This window comes from Syngnathus scovelli, chromosome 6, assembly GCF_024217435.2.
Source record: "Syngnathus scovelli strain Florida chromosome 6, RoL_Ssco_1.2, whole genome shotgun sequence".
NCBI lineage: Eukaryota > Metazoa > Chordata > Actinopteri > Syngnathiformes > Syngnathidae > Syngnathus > Syngnathus scovelli.
This window is the reverse complement of record NC_090852.1, coordinates 2,393,228-2,414,698: the sequence shown is the minus strand read 5'-3', so window position 1 is coordinate 2,414,698 and position 21,471 is coordinate 2,393,228. Positions and strand designations below refer to the sequence as shown.

Genomic DNA, 21,471 nt, shown 5'->3' with positions numbered 1-21,471 from the left:
GTTGTAGTTACTACTAGGCCAGCTCAGTGGCCTAGTAGTAGAGTGTCCGCGCTGAGACTGGAAGATTGTGGGTTCAAACCCCGGCCGGGTCATACCAAAGACTATAAAAATGGGACCCATTGCCTCCCTGCTTGGCACTCAGCATTAAGGGTTGGAATTGGGGCGTTAGATCACCAAATGATTCCCGAGCGCGGCACAGCTGCTGCTCACTGCTCCCCTCTCCCCCAGGGGATGGATTAAAATCACATGGGGATGGGTTAAATGCAGAGGACAAATTTCACCACACCCAGATGTGTGTGTGACGATGATCATTGGGGGACTTTATTCCACAGGCCCATATAATGATATATAAAGTACATATCAAATTCCTATTATATAAACAACATTATCAAACGATCTGTGTCACTCCAAATCATTAAATCCATCGATCAAAATCTTTGTCCTTTATGTAAACAACGCCGCGTGTGCGCTGCGCCGCTGACGTGGGACTCGTCTTCAGTTGCAGTTCAAATTATTCCACAGGGCCATATAATTGTAAACAACAATTTTATCAAACAATCTGTCACTCCAAGTCATTAAATCCCGTGATCCAATCCTTTGTCCTTTGTGTAAACAACGCCGCGCGTGCGCCGCTGACGTCAGTTGCAGTTCAAATTACAGTAATCCCTTGCTACATTGCGGTTTGTTTATCGCGGTTTCACTACATCGCAGATTTTTTAATTTTGAAAATTTGTGAATACTTTTACATGTAAGTCGCTCCTGAGTATAAGTCGCTCACCCACCCAAACTATGAAAAAAAAAACACGACTTATAGTCCGAAAAATACGGTACTCACAAAATGTTTACTGAAACCGAACCTAAAACCATGTCACAAAAACCGAGGTACACACTATACCAGGTCTGTACCGTTGCACCTCTAGTCCATAAACTCCAAAATAATCACTGATCGTTTTGAATTTTTCTTAGCTTTAAATGGGTATTAGTAGAGATGTGCGTAGTGATTTTGGTGATAATAGCTAAGTTTTCTGACAGTTTCATTCGCAGTGTAGCAGTCACAATCCTAACCTCAGGCTCACGTCCTGATAATTCTATCTTTCTCTTTCTAAATGACATTAGTTTGCCAAGGCGCTCTTGCCGCAAAGACAGCATTTATACTTTGCCATGTATGGAAATCAGGAGGAAGTATAGTGCAAACTGCACTCAGCTGTAAAACGTCGTGTGTGTTTGTGGTGGTATATCAGTCGAGCAATATCCTTTTGAATAGGATGTTAACATGGATCAAACTGCAGGTGCAGATGCAGTCCAGTTTAAGGATTAACAGTGGCCACAGTTCATCCATTGTGGTTTCGGCTTTGTGTGTAAAGTACCCACCTGAGACAACCTCTTCTGGCAATGACTTCTGCATGGCTGTCATTGAGCACATCACCTGAGCAGAGTAAAAGAAAATTGAATCTGTATGACAGACCTATACAGTATGTATTTAAATTACACATCAGCTACTCGTAGACCATACACAGCAAAACACCAGAGTGCACTCATTCATAGCCATTGTTTTTTGACCCAATAAAGCAGGGCTGTCGAACTTTTCATTGTGGGCCTCACTAGTCATGGTTGCCCTGAAGATGTCATGTCCAACAGGGAAACTACGTACATACATGAACTGATCATCGCTAGGGGAGTTAGCATATGCCTGGTTTGTTTGGTATAAATACATGAATAAATAACGAAATGCAAAACATTAAAAGCACATATTTTGTGAAAACATAATTGCATTTAAGATAAAACATCAGTAGCTTAAGTCTTTCCTTTTTAGGAAAGAGAAATTTCTGTACAAGTTTTAAAAGTCTGATTATTAAAAACACTTACGACTGATGTAAGATTTGTTCACAATCAAATTAATATCTGAAAAAAAATCAAACAAATGTTGCTTCAATTCATGAACTTTAATACTTTAATGCACAAACTGTCACCACATGGAAAAGTTACTTGTGCTTTTTCCCATACAGCATGAACATTGTTTGCGTCATGCGTAACGTGTGACTTTTTGTTTTGTTTTACCCCTCCGTGAGTCGTCACCTTACTATGGTGGAATGGGTTAGCATGTGATCCAAGGAGTTATGTTGTCTGGAGCTTTATAACATTGGGAGGGTCACCCATGGCACGAGGTCTTAGTAGGTGAGGGACCAGACAAGGCATGACCGAAGAGACCCCTTATGACGAGAACAATTAATGTATCTGGTTTTCCCTTTCCCGGATGCAGGTCACCGGGGCCGCTCTTTGGAGCCAGGCCTGGAGGTGGGGCTCGAAGGCGAGCACCTGGCAGAGCCCGAAAGGAATAAGTGGGTCCCCTCTCCCATGGGATCACCACCTGTAGGAGGGATCAAAGGGGTAGTGGAATGTGAGCCTGGCGGCAATCAAAAGCCTTCGGCGGTCGGATCACCAGCAAAAGAAGGGACATGGACTCTCTGGCAGGAAATGGACTCTCTGGCAGGAAATGAGCTCGAGCTGGTGCACGAGGCAGATTAAGTTCCAACTCGACATAGTCGAACTCGCCTCCACATACAGCTTGGGTTCTGGTACCAGTCGTCTTGAGAGGAGCTGGAATCTCTTCCACTCTGGAGTTGCCCATGGTGAGAGACCCGAGCAGGTACATACTTTTTGCCCCTCGGCTTGGTGCATGTACATTGGGGTTCACCCAGGTAAATAAGAGGGAAGCCTTCGGGTGGGGGGGGGAGGTCTTGACTGTTGTTTGTGCCTATGTTGCAAACAGCCATAACCCTGGCAGACATCACCAATACACTGGCATTTGTCTCTCCTGAGGAACTTTCAAAGTCAAAGTCAAAGTCAGCTTTATTGTCAATTTCTCCACATGCCAAAGACACACAAAGAAACCGAAATTTCGTTCCCCCCTATCCCACGATGACAAGACATGGCTCACAACAGACAAACAAGTAAACAAGTATAACAAAAGCGTGCTGAATAAATAATGAATAAATAACACAACAATAAATAAATAAATAAGAGGAGCAGAAAAAAAAAGGAGCAAGTGCGCGTACAGCAGACATTCCCGAAAATAGCGCAACAGTGCCGCACGCTACGCAGAAGGGGGTAGCAAGTTCAGGGCCCTAACAGCCTGGAGAAAGAAGCTGTTGGCGAGTCTGGTGGTGCGGGAGCGCAGGCTCCTGTACCTCTTCCCAGAGGGCGGAAGGTCAAACAAAGAGTGAGCCGGGTGACTCACATCTCTGGCAATCGAGGTTGCCTTGCGGGCGAGATGGGAGGTGTAAATGTCCTTCAGGGAGGGGAGCGAAGCACCAATAATCTTACCAGCCGTATTCACTATGCGCTGCAGGGCCTTCAAGTTCTGTTCAGTGCAGTTACCACCCCAGACAGCGATGCAACTGGTGAGGACGCTCTCAATGGTGCCATGGTAGAATGTAGACAGGACTGCCTGAGGAGCACATGCACGCCTGAGCTTCCGCAGGAAGTACAGGCGGCGCTGAGCTTTCTTTGCCAGTGACGAGGTGTTTGCGGACCAGGAGAGGTCCTCACTGATGTGCACCCCCAGGAACTTGGTGCAGCTCACCCTTTCCACCACAGCACCGTCGATGATCAGCGGCAGGTGTGTTGTGTGACCCTTCCGGAAGTCAACAATGATTTCCTTGGTCTTATTGACGTTCAGCAGGAGGTTGTTGTCCCTGCACCACGTGGTCAGAAGGTCAACTTCCGACCTGTACCGAGTCTCGTCGCCCTTCGTGATGAGACCCACCAGAGTCGTGTCGTCAGCAAACTTCACTATGCGGTTGTCGCTGTAGGTCGCAGTGCAATCATGCGTCAGCAGGGTGAAGAGCAATGGACTGAGCACGCAGCCCTGGGGGGCCCCCGTGCTCAGCGTGATGCTGGCGGAGATTTTGTCGCCAACACGCACCACCTGAGGCCTCTGACAGAGGAAGTCCAGTAGCCAGTTGCAGAGGGAGGTACTGAGGCCCAGCTCGTCGAGTTTGCAGATGAGTCGCTGCGGCACAATGGTGTTGAAGGCAGAGCTAAAGTCCACAAACAGCAACCTCACATAAGAGTCCTTTCTCTCCAGGTGTGTGAGGGCCGAGTGGAGGGCAGAGCAGATGGCATCCTCAGAGGACCGCTTGGCACGGTACGCGAACTGGAAAGGGTCAATGGCGGGGGGGAGAACGGATTTGTGTGCTCCATGACAAGCCGCTCAAAGCACTTCATGATGATAGGCGTCAGTGCCATGGGGCGGTAGTCATTGAAGCAGGACGGTGCAGGTTTCTTCGGCACAGGAACGATGGTGGCAGCCTTGAAACACGAGGGGACGATGGCCTGCTGCAGGGAAACGTTAAAGATGTCCGTGAAGACACCCGACAGCTCCCCAGCGCAGTCCTTCAGCGCTCGACCCGGGATGTTGTCAGGGCCCGCCGCCTTACGGGTGTCAATAGCGGCAAGCGCCCTCCTCACACCGTCGGCAGAGAGGTGCAGGGGCTGCTCGTGTGGGGGGGGAGTGGTCTTCAGCGGGCAAGTGCTGTTCTGGGCGTCGAAGCGAGCAAAGAAGCGGTTCAGATCGTTCAGCAGACGGACGTCGCCCTCACAGCTCCTCGGCGCGGGCTTGTAGTCCGTGAAGGTCTGAATGCCCCGCCAAAGGCTACGTGCGTCCTTGCTGTCCTTGAAGTGGGTGGAGACCTTGCACGAGAACGCCTTCTTCGCTTCTTTGATGCCTCGGGACAGATCGGCCCTCGCTGTCCGCAAGCCAGCCTCATCCCCCGCTCTGAAAGCCTTGTCCCTGGCCCTCAACAGTCTGAGGACAGCCCCCGTCAGCCACGGCTTCCAGTTCGCGCGAGTGACGACGGATTTCGAGCAAGTCACATCATCGATGCACTTCGTGATGTAAGAGGTAACAGAGTCAGTATACTCCTCTATGTCCATCCAATCGTTGTAGGTGGCTGCCTGCTTAAACAAGTCCCAGTCAGTGGTGTCGAAGCAGTCACGAAGTGCATCGGAGGCACCCTCAGGCCACACTCGAACCTGCCTCCGAACCGGCCTGGATGCCTTTACCAATTGTCTGTATGCGGGCATTTATTTATCTATTTGGTTGTTTCACGCCAAGAAGGGGAGTGATGACCTGTGGAGAGGTTTGTTCGAAAAAGTGGCTCTTCTGGTGAGTTCTCTCAGTAAATCACTGATACAGGAAGTACATCACCCTGCATACTATTTGGCCACAAGAGCCATGTTAACCAAGTCTGTCAGGCCTTGACAATTAAACCTATCCTTGCGATACAACCAGGCACATTCAAGCCCACATCATTTTCAGGGGAGGAAATCATCATTGAATGCACAGACACAATCAACCGTGCATATAAGAAGTACTTATTGTTGATGGAGGATTCCTTTTCGAGATGCCTGAAGGCATGCACTGCAGCCCGTGAGGACTCCATAACTGTCATCAAACCGCTGGTGAATCATTTCATCCCATCACACTTCCCTCAATTGATCAAATCAGACAATTGGATGCATTTTTCAAACACCTGCAACAAAGTCAAAGTCCCAAAGTCAAAGTCCCAATGATCATCGTCACACACACATCTGGGTGTGGTGAAATTTGTCCTCTGCATTTAACCCATCCCCATGTGATTTTGATCCATCCCCTGGGGGAGAGGGGAGCAGTGAGCAGCAGCGGTGCCGCGCTCGGGAATCATTTGGTGATCTAACCCCCCAATTCCAACCCTTAATGCTGAGTGCCAAGCAGGGAGGCAATGGGTCCCATTTTTATAGTCTTTGGTATGACCCGGCCGGGGTTTGAACCCACAACCTTCCAGTCTCAGGGCGGACACTCTACTACTAGGCCACTGAGCTGGGTAAAATGTATAAAACACAAATTTGCAACAGTATATCGCCCTCAGTCACAAGGAAGCGGGTGGGAAATAAAGAATGAATTAATGAATCGAACAAAAACAAAGTGGCAAAGATTGTGGCTAGAACTGGGCTTAATTGGCAGGATGCCCTCCCAATTGCATTGCTGCACATCAGAAAAAACATCAATCGCAGCACAGGTTACACACTCCATTTGAATTATAGACAGGCAGCCAAATGTTAATGCCACCACAATTAACACCACAGGTTTTGGCTCCAGTGGACCACCCAAAGACCTATAAACCATACTAGGACCAGCTGCATGATGTGACGAACAGTTTGTTTCTCCAGGTGGCGGACAGTGTTTCTCCAGCTGCCACAGAACCGGAAGCGACACTGACTTCCATCTACTTGAGACTATTTGAGATGATTGGGCCGTGTAGAAGGTGGTCACCAGAACCAACAAAAAAACTCAACGGATGTGGATTTGCATCTTGGCATACTGGTGAGTGTGTTGGACCTTTAGGGGCTGAAGATGGACTTAAAATGAACTCCCAGACCTTCTGCCTGGTTTTAGAAGACAACTTATTCAAGCAGTGGTGCAGGAAAGTCTGCATCTTTCAAGAATACCACGATTTTTATGCAGGACAATGCTCCCTCACATGTCGTGAAGTACTCCGCTGTGTGGCTCACCAGTAAAGACCTTAAATATGATAGAATAATGACGTGGCCTCCTTCTTCACCTGACTTAAATTCTAGTGAAAACTCGTGGGCCCTTGCTAAATGGGAGATTTATACTGAAGGAGAACAGTACACCTCTGTGAACAATGTCTGTGAGGGGGTGCTTGTTGCTGCACAAAAAGTTAATCGTCAACAGATCAAGAAACTGATCAACTCCATGGATGGAAGTCATACAACTGCTGTTAAAAAGAAGCGTGGCTATATTAGTCACTGAATATTTTTTAAATGTTAATTTGTAAATGCTGTTTATTATTCTCACTCTAACAAATGAAAATAAACAAGTGAGATGGGAAATTCTCCAGTTTTACTTTAGTTGCATAATAATTTTGTACACTAATAGTTGCCTAATAATTGTGCATTGTGCACACAGAAACTTTCCCAAGAAAGCCAGAATCTCACTTTTACTCTATTGAATATTCAACTTTGAGGTTTATTAACATTATGTTTGACCAAGACCATTGTAGTTTTTTTTAAATAAGATTACTCCTCAAAAATACAACCTGCCTAATAATTGTGCACAGTGTAGGCCTAATATTTGCTGCTGATTTTGAATGATGTGCAGGACCTCAGTAATATTAAAATTTTGAGTGAGTATATATTTGTGAATAAAATGCACCCAATGAGTTTTTGCACTTGATGTGCATTTTTCAAGTACTTACACTTTAAAGTTTTACTTTGGAGAATATTTTTTTGTAAGCAGCAATTTGTCGATCTTTGCCAGTTTCAGCCACATCATAGCTGGGACACCGGCAGGGCATCTTGGCTGCTCAACTGTCTTTGTTCACCGAGCAAATAGAAACATACAGTAAGTATGGCTTTGAAAAACATGTACCGTATTTTTCAGACTAAAAGTCGCTCCGGAATATATGTCGCATTAGCCATAAAATGCACAATATAGTGAAAAAAAACATATATAAATCGCTCCAGAGTATAGGTCGCATTTTGGGGGAAATGTATTTGACAAAATCCAACACCAAGAACAGACATGAACGAGCAACAACAGGCTAAACGATACGGTATGCTAACATGACATAAACACAAACAAAGAGCTGAGAACGGGCCTGACGTAACATTGACAGTCATCCAAATAAGTATAACATAAATAAGACCTGTATCAAACCATCTTCTGTATACAAATTAAACAGTTGGACAAGTTCGCCATTAAACATGCCAAGTTCCCTCTCGTCATTGTCACGTCATCGTCACGTTGCTCTTCTGCAATGATCCTGGCTTTCCACAAAGCTCTAATTGTGCCTCGTAAGCATGTCTCTTTGTCTATGCCATTTTAGAGGGTCCTAATGCTATTACAAACGATAGTATTTATTTGTCCGTGGTGGCGGAGGTACATACTCTACGTGTCCTCTGATTGGTTTACCGCCTCAATCTATGCAAAACGTAATGTCCTCTGATTGGTTCATCGAGTCTACATACGTATTACACCTGTTTGTTACATCTCTGTGGGGTGGAAGCCACACAAAACAACTATCAATGGCGGCGGAGGTACGTACTTTGCACAACTGATAGGATTTATTTACCAGTGACGCGGAGGTACATAGTCCTCTACGTGTTACGTCCAGTCCTCTGATTGGTTTACTGCCCCAGTCTACGTAAAACACAATGTCCTCTGATCGGTTCATCGGGTGCCTGTATATTACGTTGCTGTGTGAAGGAAGCCACACAAAACAACTTTACAGGTTTGCACAAACGATAGTATTTATTTATCAATGGCGGCGGGGGTACATACTCCTCTACGTGTTACGTCTGGTCCTCTGATTATTTTTTTTTCCCAGATCTACGTAAAACGTAATGTTCTCTGATTGGTTCATCGGGGCTTCATTTTATGCATGTATATTACAGATTAGCTTGCTGACTGCGCTTCCTAACCCCTCTTTGCTCCAAGGATGGGCTTACATTGCTGAAAGAAAAGGGAGCAATAACAAACAGGTGGAAAGAGCCTTATGAGGATATTCCGAACAGGGACACCATTCCTGAGATGGAGGCCCTTGAAAATCTCCCTTAACAACCCAAAATTGAGAACATGGGAGATCCACCCAGCCTGAAAGAGGTGCAGGATGGAATTAGGAAGATGAAGAACAACAAAGCTGCTGGTCCTGATTGCATTCCAGCAGAAGTGCTGAAGGAAGGTGGATCCGATCTCTATGCCCAGTTTCTCAAAATATGGGAACAAGAGAAAATCTCTCCACAACTTAGGGATACCCTGGTTGTCTCCATCTTTAAGAAGGGAAACAAGGCAGACTGCGGGAAGTACCGTGGCATTTCTCTCCTCTCCACCACAGGGAAAGCCCTAGCTCGGATTTTGGAAAACGCACTCACCTCCATGGCAGAAACCACTCTTCCTGAGTCTCAAAGTGGTATCCGCCCAAACAGAGGCACCACAGACATGACTTTCATTGCTCGTCAACTCCAAGAATAATGCCAGGAACAAAATTTACCATTATACATGGCCTTCATAGACCTCACCAAAGCCTTTGATTCAGTGAACCATCAGGCACTCTGGCTGGTTCTGGCAAAGATTGGCTGCCCAGAGTAATACATCCACGTGCTGAGACTGCTGCATGACAATACGTCAGCTACAGCCCTCAGTGGCAGTGGAGATGAAACCGAACCTTTCGGGGTTGACACAGGAGTCATGCAGGGATGTGTCATCGCTCCAATGCAGTTTTTCATCTTCATTGCTGCTATCCTCCATCTCACGAGCAGACATCTTCCCCAGAGAGTCCAACTTATGTACAGAACTGATGGGCAACTTCTTACAGCTTCTTCCTCCAGGCTGTCGCTCTAATGAACTCACACCACTCTTAGAGTCTCAGAGACATTGCTGTGCAATAACATCCTGCTCACGACGCTTTATCTTTGAATTGTCTATATTATGTGTACTATATGTCCACTCTGCATCCATCGTAGCCTGGTCATCCTGGAAGAGGGATCCTCCCATCTGTGGTCTCTTCTCAAGGTTTCTCATTTCCCCTAGGAGTTTTGAGTTTTTCCTTGCCCTCCTGGGAATTTAAGATCAGGGGATGTTTGAGAATATTTTTCAATTTCGCACATGTCCTGAGTGTTGTTAGTGGCCTAAATGTTGAATGTTAGGGTTTTCAGGTTAGTTTGATCCTATGATTATGTTGGAATGTAGACTGTAATGATTAAATCAATCATGTCTTGCCCTCACAATGTAATGATTAAATCAATCACGTCTGGCCCTCACAATGCAGAGTAAGATGAAGTGGTTGCTTCCTCTGCTTGATTGACCAGCTGCAGGGGAAGCAATCAAAGTTGTTCTGTTTCCCACAATAGTGTAAAACACCCCCTGCTCTGATCTTATCAGAGGCCGGGGGTTCACCAAACCTGTCAACTCCCACCCCCACTCTGTTCCTCCTAATAAATATGCCCTTGCAGGGAGGAGACTTTTAGACTTCATTCGATAATCGCTGTTCAGACAGCGACGAATGGACTCTCCACCTGCAGGTGTCTAAAAGAACTTGCTTGTCTCCTGTTTGGTTCTTGCAAAATAAGTTGGAGTGAGCAAATCTCTAACATTTTGGTGCCGAAACCCGGGATCCTCATACCCACCATCTGACCGGCGAAGGAGGACGTGCTGCATTGTCGACAAGCCAGCGTCCATTAGGAGGACCTGGAAAAGAAAGTCCTGGGAAGAGAATTCTTCGCTGGGCCAGCATCTTAGGTCTGCCTTCGTCTGACAGAGGTGGATTGACGGGATCCGGCGGTGCAACGAACCAGGGGACAAGTAAGTTAAAGCGCTAAAGATACGGCTTTGGTTTGTCCGAGCTATGAGATTCGGCTTTGGTTTGTCCGAGCTATGAGATACGGCTTTGGTTTGTCCGAGCTATGAGATACGGCTTTGGTTTGTCCGAGCTATGAGATTCGGCTTTGGTTTATCCGAGCTATGAGATACGGCTTTGGTTTGTCCGAGCCATGAGGCCTAAAAAAGCGCTGGAGTTAGTGTGATTGAGTGTGTGACTGGTAGGATAAATTGACTAAGAAGCAGTTCTAGCGTTGATCCATGGCAAAAAAACAGGCTAGTAATTTGTTGAAAGGTCAATTTAAACCTGCATTGAGGATCCTCAAAGAAATAAATAAGTAATAATAGTAATAATAATAATAATAATAATATTTTTGACAAAGAGATTGTATAACCTAAAACTACTAGAATTAATATGGGAAATAAAAACGGTAAATCTCTTGCTCTGCTCTTCTTTAAAACGAGAAGTTCATGGCAAGTAGATTTCTTAATTGTATGCAATATATGCCGAAGTGGAAGAAAAAGTATGGAGTAGAAAGGAAGTTGAGAGTTCAAGTGGTAAAGAAATGCAACTTGCTTCTAGAAGATAAATAAATAAAATTAGAATGTGCTGTCCTCGTGTGCATGGGAGGGACCAGCTCATGATCGACCACAGGAAATGGCCAGCCTGTGACGAATCATTGGTGCTGGGAACTACCTTTTGCGTGCGAGAGCTGTGCATGTGTGTGCGTATATGTTAAAATGATGAACATTGGCTAAAGTTTTAGTATAAAAAAAAAAAATTGCTAGACTGTGGTCTATCCAATTTGCACCGCAGAACAGAAATGATTTTGAAAGATAAAAATGAGAGGAAAAAGAGAGAAATCTGTTTGCAAGCAGAAACTAATCCACACTAGTGCATGTTAAGTGTCGAGCCCACATGAGAAATTCGAAGAAAAAAAAAAAAATGACAGAACATGCTTTCAGGAATTGGAAGAAGCTAAATTGTGAATTTAAGATTTTGCAATGCTACATTTAATAGGAATAATTGATTGGTTGTGTTATAAGATTATACAAAATTCTAAATGCAAGCTAAATCTGAGAGATTGAGTTCTTCAAATTTAAAAACAAAGAAAAAATTCAGATTAATTTGCCAATTGTTTGTTTTAGTTAAGTTTTTTTGAATTGGTGGATTGTTCTACCAGGAAACCTGAGTTGAAAGTGATATATGAGTGTTGTGTGGTGAGCTTGGATCAATTGGGACCGATGTGATAGGAAGACTCCTTTTTGGAGACTGTGTGAGATACATATGATGAGCATTGATGAATGATTGCCTGAATGAAAGGTTGAATGGTTGAATTCGTTGGCGACTACTATGGAAAATTAGTAGAGCGACTTTGATGAAAGAGTGATTTTGAGCAGGTTGAATGTTAGAAAGAAACACGTAGCTTTTGGATTGATAATTAACTAGAAAAAAAATGGAGAACCAGTAACACATGTAGAAGATGTGTGAACTGAGAAATTAAGAAGCGTTTTGGAAAGAAAGTCAAACTAAATGATGATGAAATCATATGTAGTACTACAAAACTTTACTACATATGGATTCTCTAAATCATACAATTGAGTAAAATAAAACATACGTTTTGATTTGTATTCAAATTTCTAAGATTCTTGTGATAAACAATGAGAAAACGATTGAAAAGTAACTAAAGAAACTACAACAAAGTGAAAATGTCTAATCATTTGCTAGCTGAGTCGCTCCCCATTCGGGGAGGCCATCCATTTACTTGCTAAGCTAGTTGTCAAAACAGGGGCAAGATTAGAGAATGGCATCTATAAATGACCTACCCTACCAAAGAACCGATGCAAATGGGCTGCAATATTGAGCCATGGTGCGCGTCACATGGCTCAAGAGGAGGGATAGTGGGGCAGGTCAGTCAGCTTTATACAACATATGGATTTGATTCATATTCAAAACATTTTCAAAACAAAACAAACATTTTTTTTGTAGAGCTTGTTTCAAAAAAACAAAAACAAAAAACAAAAAAAAAAAAAACAAAAAAAAAAAAACCTCCTATTTGCCAGTTAAATGGGCACTACAATTGACTACGAGAGTTGCAAGCAACAGATGAAGAGCAGTCCTGGGCAGATTATCTAATCAGGACGCTCAAACTGAAAGATGTGTCCAATGCAAATTTACTGCCGCCTGATCTCTCCCCCTCACAGGTGGACAACCCTCAGGTTCACTGTGAGAGCTCACACACAGGAGGCGTGCTATGTGTGTTCGAAACTCCCCCCTTCCTCCACGCAAGTTCGCTTGGAGGCCAGAGCAATGAATGTCACTGAAGCGAAACACGGTGCCTATGATGAACACTTCTGGGCAAATCTCAATGTGACTGTTAAAGGACGAACAATACCACAAGTGGCCTACACAGAGAGACCAGCTGGAGTGAATTACACATGTTACATCCAAGGTAACAAGACCCACGTCTGCATTAACGACGACTGCTCTCCAGGAGGAAACTGGATGGGAGCTCTGGACATCACCGATGAGTGTCAAGATAAGAGAGCCATTTCAGGTTTATCCGATGCTGCCCGCCAACTGGACAGGAGTGTGTGCACCAGTGTGAGTGACAGACCACACCTACAGGATATGACATCATCAGCTGACAGGAGCACACAACTCTTCTGGACTCGACGCAGAGCAGTTGCAACCTTTGACCCTCATGACCCTGTCTGGGGTGCGAACGTTCCAGATGACCATAAAGTATGGTCCGTCGGAGACAAAGTTGTCCTTGCGCTCTTCCCTCAGATGTATTGTTTCTGTGTTTTTCTTTTTCTTTTTTATTGATAGCATTCTGGTCGCCTGTGGCAACGGGGCCGTGTAAGAATTTTCCTGCTAATGACATCTGGCCAGCAGGTTTTTCGCTTACACAATAAGTTTGATCTGGGGTATTGAGGTAATGCCTCATCTTCACTGGAAAGTGTTGCTATCATTGTTTGTTGTTTTTATTTTTACCATTCTACTTTCTTCATTATACGTATATATGTTTTTTTTCTTGCTTATCGTTGTTGTTTGGGGTGGCATAATCATATGATAAATCAGGAGGGAGATGTTAGGGTTTTCAGGTTAGTTTGATCCTATGATTATGTTGGAATGTAGACTGTAATGATTAAATCAATCATGTCTTGCCCTCACAATGTAATGATTAAATCAATCACGTCTGGCCCTCACAATGCAGAGTAAGATGAAGTGGTTGCTTCCTCTGCTTGATTGACCAGCTGCAGGGGAAGCAATCAAAGTTGTTCTGTTTCCCACAATAGTGTAAAACACCCCCTGCTCTGATCTTATCAGAGGCCGGGGGTTCACCAAACCTGTCCACTCCCACCCCCACTCTGTTCCTCCTAATAAATATGCCCTTGCAGGGAGGAGACTTTTAGACTTCATTCGATAATCGCTGTTCAGACAGCGACGAATGGACTCTCCACCTGCAGGTGTCTAAAAGAACTTGCTTGTCTCCTGTTTGGTTCTTGCAAAATAAGTTGGAGTGAGCAAATCTCTAACATTGAACAGAGGCTGAGATGTACCGAAGTCAAATTCCTTGTTTGGCATGCTCAAACATGGCCAATAAAAAATTTTTGAATCTTAACATCAACCGATTCAGGGCCAAAGGTCAAACCACCACTGTTAGAAAAATTGTATATATATGTTATCATGCGTTCTCTAATGAGTACTTATTCATAATGTTACTGTTCAGTATGCTTGCTGCTTTGCCTTGCTTATTCTTATCTTGTACAACAGAACAGAAGGATTACGGCTGGGTCAGGGGCGAGATGACGGTTGTGTCAAACAAGATGCTGCTGACACTAGCACTAGGCTAGACTTTCAGCATACACATAGCTCCTCGTGTAGACTAGAGCGCAACAGTTTAAATAGTGCTGCAGTACACATAAACACACTTTCTACTGGGGTAGTAGACAAATCCAATCACTCCGTCCCGACCGGTCTTGCTGATGAAACGGTGCCTGTTTTAGATAACTTCACGTGTAACAAATACTCATCATCAAATTCCCACGGTCGTTTCATCCCACCGCCCTAATAAACTTTTGAGAGGTGATATTAGGCCTAGAGAACACAATTTTACTCGCATCCCGTTTAAAAATCCTTCGATAGATACGCACCCTGATCGACCAATTACACTTAAATTCGGTTTTATGAATATTAGATCACTTCATACGAAAGCAGTTCTCGTTAATGACCTTATCACGGAACATAATCTAAACGTTTTTGGTCTTTGCGAGACCTGGTTAAAACCTAATGAACTGCTGCCACTTAACGAGGCCTCGCCTCCAAATTTTGTGAGCTCGCATGTGGCTCGTCCTCGAAAAAAGGGTGGGGGTGTCGCCCTCATCTCAAATTCTGAGCTTAGATTTAGGCCTCGCTCAATTCACGTATTTAAAACATTTGAAGTTCTCATTGTGCGATCCACTGCGTTACCGTCATTCTATCTTGTTGTTATTTACCGCCCACCTGGGGCTTACTCTGGCTTCCTGGATGAATTTTCAGAAGTTGTGGCTGATCTAGTGACAAATGCAGATAATATAGTTATCATGGGTGATTTCAACATCCACATGAATTCACCGTCGGAACCACTGACTTCGGCATTTCAAACTTTAATCGATACGTTTGGTTTTACGCAAGCTGTACAGGCAGCAACGCATAAGAATGGAAATACCTTAGATCTGGTATTATCCCGAGGACTAGCAACCTCAAATATAACAGTACTGCCATACACTACTGTTCTGTCTGATCATTTTTTAATAAAATTTGAAATTTTAGTTCCTTGTCAAAGACAAGAGAGCAATCAGAATTATAGCAGCCGTAATTTTAACTCCATGACTGCAACTGCGCTATCTGAGTTACTGTCGCCGGCAACCGCCATGTTTCCCGCGTACAGTGGCTCTATCGATAATCTTACAAATAAATTCAATGCGACATTATTAAAAGCCATCGACTCTGTGGCACCGCTACGTCTGAAAACTCGCCGTAGATGGCCAACTCCGTGGTTCACAGATGAAACACGTACGTTTAAACAATTATGTAGAAAGCATGAGCGCAGATGGCGTTTAACCAAACTTGAGGTTTTCCATCAGGCATAGAAGGACAGCCTCCTGAAATATAAAGATGCGCTTATTTTAGCAAAAACTCGTTATTTTTCGCAAGTCATTAATCTTAATAAAAATAATCCTAAATACTTATTTGATACAGTGGCAAAGCTAACTCTGCGCCAGCCGACCCCCGATAGCTCCTTCCACTCAGCTGACGAGTTTATGAAATTTTTTGCTCAAAAGATTGAGTCCATTAGGGACGAGATCAAGAATACCATGCCAATCGCTCCGCCGGTTATTAGCGCTGGGGATCATGCAATAACCCTCTCAAATTTTAAAAGCGTCTCCCTTGAAATGCTTACAAAATTGGTTAGTACGGCTAAACAAACAACATGTTTACTCGACCCGCTTCCAGCCAAACTACTTAAAGAATTATTTCCAATTTTAGGACCGTCCATCTTAAATATAATCAATCTGTCTGTTTCCTCTGGGATAGTGCCAATGGCCTTTAAAACCGCTATTATTAAACCACTACTTAAGCGAGCAAATCTTGACCCGGACTGTCTCAGTAATTATAGGCCAGTTTCAAACCTCCCATTCATAGCAAAACTTCTCGAAAAAGTAGTAGCACAGCAGCTTATTGATTACATGGTCGATAATAATCGATATGACTCTTTTCAGTCTGGTTTTAGAGCCAATCATTCTACAGAGACAGCACTTGCTAAAGTGACTAATGATCTCCTCATAGCTATGGATTCAAATACGTCGTCTGTATTGTTACTACTTGATCTTAGTGCTGCCTTTGACACTGTAGACTTCAATATTTTATTAGGGCGTCTTAAAAGTTGTGTTGGTATCTCAGGGTCAGCACTAAGCTGGTTCAATTCCTATCTATCAGGCAGGACGCACCGAGTGGTCCATGGTAATACGTCCTCTGAGCTTTATAATGTTACTTGTGGTGTCCCACAGGGATCGGTACTCGGACCGATTTTATTTAATATTTATATGATTCCGCTTGGGGGCATAATACGTAAATATAATATTAGTTTTCAATGCTACGCGGATGACACCCAATTATATATGCCATTATCGATGACAGATCCACAGGACTGCTGTAATCTCGAGGCGTGCCTTGCGGAGATTAAGCAATGGATGTCTCTCAATTTCCTTCGTCTTAACCCGGATAAAACTGAGATGTTGATAATTGGTCCTACTCGTTATCAACATTTATTTAAGCAAACCACTATAACTATAGATAACCGTACTATCACTCAGAGTGATACGGTAACTAATCTCGGGGTAATATTTGACCAAACGCTCTCCTTTCAAAAACACATTAAGAATATAACCAGGATTGCGTTTTTTCACCTTCGTAATATTGCTAAGATTCGTCCTATCCTCTCGACTGGGGATGCGGAAACTATTATACATGCGTTCGTCACGTCGCGCCTGGACTACTGTAATGTATTGTTCTCTGGTCTTCCTAAATCCAGTATTAAAAGTCTACAGTTAGTCCAAAATGCCGCTGCGAGGCTGCTCTCACGGTCAAGAAAATTTGATCACATTACCCCAATATTAGCCGAATTACATTGGCTCCCGGTCCATTTAAGATGTGACTTCAAGGTTCTTCTACTAACCTATAAAGCACTGCATGGCTTAGCGCCTTCATATCTCGTCGACCTAGTCGTTCCTTATGTTCCGTCTCGTAACCTTTGTTCGCAAAACGCTAGTCTTTTAGTTATACCGAGGGCCAAGAAAATGTCTGCAGGGTCTAGAGCATTCTCTATTCGGGCTCCAGAGCTTTGGAATGCCCTACCAATGGATATTAGAACTACTACCTCAGTAGAAACATTTAAGACACGTTTAAAGACACATTTCTATGAGATGGCCTTTAACTAACTTGTGATGGCCGATTTGGCCGGAGTTTGTTCTGTTCTCTCTGCCCACCTCCTCCCCGGCTGGGGAGGGGGTTAGGTGGCTCGAAAGCGGATAGCGGCTGGCTGGATTCTCGGGGACCAGTTCGGGATGGGGGAGCTGTGGCTCGGCCCCCTTGAGGACACTGCCAGGACAATCGAGGACACCTCCGACATCCATTTTTTTCATTGATTTTCATATTATGTATTACTTGTGTACTCTCTGCATCCATTATAACCTGGTGATCCTGAAAGGGGGATCCTTCCATCTGTGGTCCCTTCTCAAGGTTTCTCATTTTCCCCTGGTAGGGGTTTTTTGAGTTTTTCCTTGCCCTTTTGGGAGCTTATGATCAGGGGATGCTTTGAGAATAATTGTCAATTTTGGCTATGTGAAGCCCTTTGAGACTGTTTGTGATTTAGGGCTATACAAATAAACTTGACTTGACTTGACTTGACTTGACTTGACAGCTCAGCGTCCACCAGAACAGATCGTGAAAACAACACGTCAAACGATGCGTCATGAACCTTCTGATCTTCCTTAAAGAACGTCACTTTCTCTTTTTATCTCTCGGAATATTGCTTAAACTGTTTTGGTGATATAGCCATATCTGCACGCAACACTTTGTGCGTTACCTTTTGTTTCTTTTCTTACGAGACGAAGCCAAAATCTCTCCCCCCCCCCCCCCCCCTTAAGGGCTTATCGTCTCACACTGTGGGTAGGGCATTCCAAATAAAAAGAGCGAGGAGTGTAAAACAGATTTTTAGTGTAGTCGGATTGCTGTAAGTCTGAATGCACTCCTCGCGAGAAAAGATATTCTGCCTCACTGGTTTTGTCTGCTGATCCTTTTGCTGATTTTGAACCTAACAACCACCATATCCATCATGGAGTTGCAGTATCCGGATGAAAACGCCCTTGTTGCCTTCTCTGAAGAGGACCAAGCATACAAACAGCTTGGTCAACATAAATCCTCCATCAGTTACCACCAAAGAGTACTCCTGTCCTGCCCCCAAACATCTTCATTGACAACAACAGACTGAATGTGAGTATCTGGGCAGCCTTCCATCATCAAAAGCGGACATTGGCAGAAGGTCAAACAAAGAGTGAGCCGGGTGACTCACAACTCTGGGAATCGAGGTTGCCTTGCGGGCGAGATGGGAGGTGCAAATGTCCTTCAGGGAGGGGAGCGAAGCACCAATAATCTTACCAGCCGTATTCACTATGCGCTGCAGGGCCTTCAAGTTCTGTTCAGTGCAGTTACCACCCCAGACAGCGATGCAACTGGTGAGGACGCTCTCAATGGTGCCACGGTAGAATGTAGACAGGACTGCCTGAGGAGCACATGCATGCCTGAGCTTCCGCAGGAAGTACAGGCGGCGCTGAGCTTTCTTTGCCAGTGACGATGTGTTTGCGGACCAGGAGAGGTCCTCACTGATGTGCACCCCAGGAACTTGGTGCAGCTCACCCTCTCCACCACAGCACCGTCGATGATCAGCGGCAGGTGTGTTGTGTGACCCTTCCGGAAGTCAACAATGATTTCCTTGGTCTTATTGACGTTCAATATCACCAGAGATGCCTTCAAAAAATCCTCAGGATCAGTTGGGAAGATCGACGCACCAACACCAGCGTCCTGGAGGAGGCTGACATCCCTACCATCACTGCCACCATCAGATGGACTGGTCATGTTGTCCACATGCCTGATCTTCGACTTTCAAAACAAGTTCTCTACTCCCAGCTTGTTGAAGGAAAACGTGCCCCAGGAGGCCAGAAGATGAGGTATAAGGACAACATTAAAACAAACCTCAAAAGGTTCCACATAGACCAGGGGTCTCAAACTCCAGTCCTCGGGGGCCGCATTCCTACATGTTTTCCAAGTTTCCCTCATTAAACACACCTGATTCAAATGATCAGTTCATCCTCACGTTCTGCAGGAGCCTGATACTTGAATCAGGTGTGTTTAACGAGGGAAACTTGGAAAACATGTAGGAATGCGACCCCCGAGGACTGGAGTTTGAGACCCCTGACATAGACCTTAAGACCTGGGAAGACATGGCAAAAGATAGGTTGACATGGAGAAACCTTGTCCGTGAGGGTGCTGCACTCTATAATGCTGACCTCCACCATACTGCAGAAGACGAGCACAGACTCAGAAAGAGAGCATCCACCAAAAAGGCCCAACCCAAGCCCACCACCACATTCAACTGTCCACACTGCACAAGAACAATCGGGTCCAGGATCGGCCTTCATGCCCATCTGAAGACCCACAAGGACCAAGACGGGGGACAGTCATATTCGACCACGAGTGACGGCCGATGATGATGATGACTCCATGGTATACGGCTAAAACTTGCACACTTGAACAATTAGGCAGAAAACCTGAGCGCAAACGATGTGCAACTAAAATTGGGGTCTTCCGTCAGGCATGGTGAAATACAGGTACGAAGACGTAGTCGTTATAGCTAAAACTAAGAACCTATTTTAGGACACAACTCTGAGTCTTGAAAAATGTACTATTATTCAAAGTGATTCTGCGATAAATCTTGGTCATAAACTTGACCCGACTCTCTCTTATCAAATACAACTTTGGTCCTTGGTATCTGTTTAAGCCAAGTCTTCCACTTATGCACATGGCACCCCCTGCCATAAGGCTGGAGAACCTTTTTTTGTAGCCTCCGTAAGATCTCTTTTCAAAGCCGTTTTGTTCATCTAAAGAAACACAACGTTACAGACAGATGACAAAAAACACAAGATATATTATATACACCAGCTTAACTACGGAAATTAATTAATATAGCCACAGTGTTTGAACACTTAAACAGCAACATAAAGACAGAGACCAGTTCAGTCTAACTGCAGAGCCTGTCAACATAGGGAGCCGTGTGATTACGCAATCCTCAGAGGAGGCTAGAGTTGGCTCCTCCAAGCGAATCGTCTTTGGTTTTAAAATAACTATAAAAATTCTGCGATTTTGGTTCAAAATGATACAAAATTATTGAAATTAAAAGGAAAATGACTTTATAATAAAACAACTGAATTTGTTTTTCCCCTTTTCATTATGGCAGTGGAGGCGTAGCAGGCGAGGCAGGCATAAGCCTGTCAGAAGGCAATCACAGCGAACCGCACATGTGCAATAGACCTCCTCAGTGCAGCAAGTTTGGCTGCGCATACACATACCCGGCACCAAAGCTAACAAGCTATTCAACGCATTACGCATCAACGCACGCACTCGCTTTTTTCTTTTTAACTAAAGAAAGTTTATGACCATCAAAAATAAGTGGTGTTGCTGGCCCAAGTATGAAGCCAAATCGTATCACTTTCATCCCATTGCTTGATTGACATACAGGTAAGGCAAGGCAAGGCAGATTTATTTATATAGCGCATTTCACACACAAGGCAACTCAATGTGCTTTACATAAGAGTGATTAAAAAACAAAGAACATAGAGCATAAAAAAGGGGAAAAAAATACAGAATATAATGCTTACAAAATCAAGAAGGCAAAAAATATATATATATATTTACGTACATATACATATACCGTATTTGCCGGTGTATTGGTCGACCTTTTTCGATCCAAAATCGACCGAAAAAAATCGACCTCGACTTATACACCGAGTCATAAAATTTAACTTCGTATTCATCGCTTCAAATGTGATGGTAACCAAGGCTGTTTCTCATGCATCTCATTGTGCGTGGGTGTGCGTCCGTCAGGCTCATCAAACAGCGAGAAACCGAATCATTATAAAGCGTTCGTCGCATTAACACGCATCCTCAGCAACAATTTCAAATATTCTCACCTCAATAATGGACATCGAAAGTGTCATGTAACATGGGGGTAGAGATGGTCCAAATGGTAGAATATGGATTGTTCACAGGGATAAATTGACAGAGCTGAAATTCCAAATTTGTCCAAAAGATGGCGCCAGACCAAAACATGAGACCAAAAGAGGGGCCAGAATAAGCTAGACCAGTTAAAATAGAAAAGAGGAACACGGTGTCAGAGTGTAAGTCACGCATGGAGGCACAAATGAAATTTTTATTATGTGATTTTTAATTTTTGATTTCTTTGCTTGGCTAAAAATGTATTCTGTAACCG

At 44.2% G+C, this 21,471-nt stretch overlaps 1 protein-coding gene and 1 pseudogene across 10 annotated transcripts in view; both read right to left on the bottom strand.

The window, feature by feature from the left end:
- Positions 1–21,471, bottom strand: part of adat1 (adenosine deaminase tRNA specific 1) — a 111,699-nt gene that overhangs the window by 50,709 nt on the left and 39,519 nt on the right. For all 10 annotated transcript variants that reach the window (XM_049722951.2, XM_049722958.2, XM_049722960.2 and 7 more), the window contains one exon: positions 1,372–1,426. Coding sequence is in view for 2 of the 10 variants with exons in the window: in XM_068650939.1 (XP_068507040.1) it covers positions 1,372–1,426 (55 nt within the window). In the remaining 8 variants the exon portion in view is untranslated. The remainder of the gene's footprint in view (positions 1–1,371; positions 1,427–21,471) is intronic.
- Positions 17,378–21,471, bottom strand: part of LOC137840347 (uncharacterized) — a 29,829-nt pseudogene continuing 25,735 nt past the window's right edge.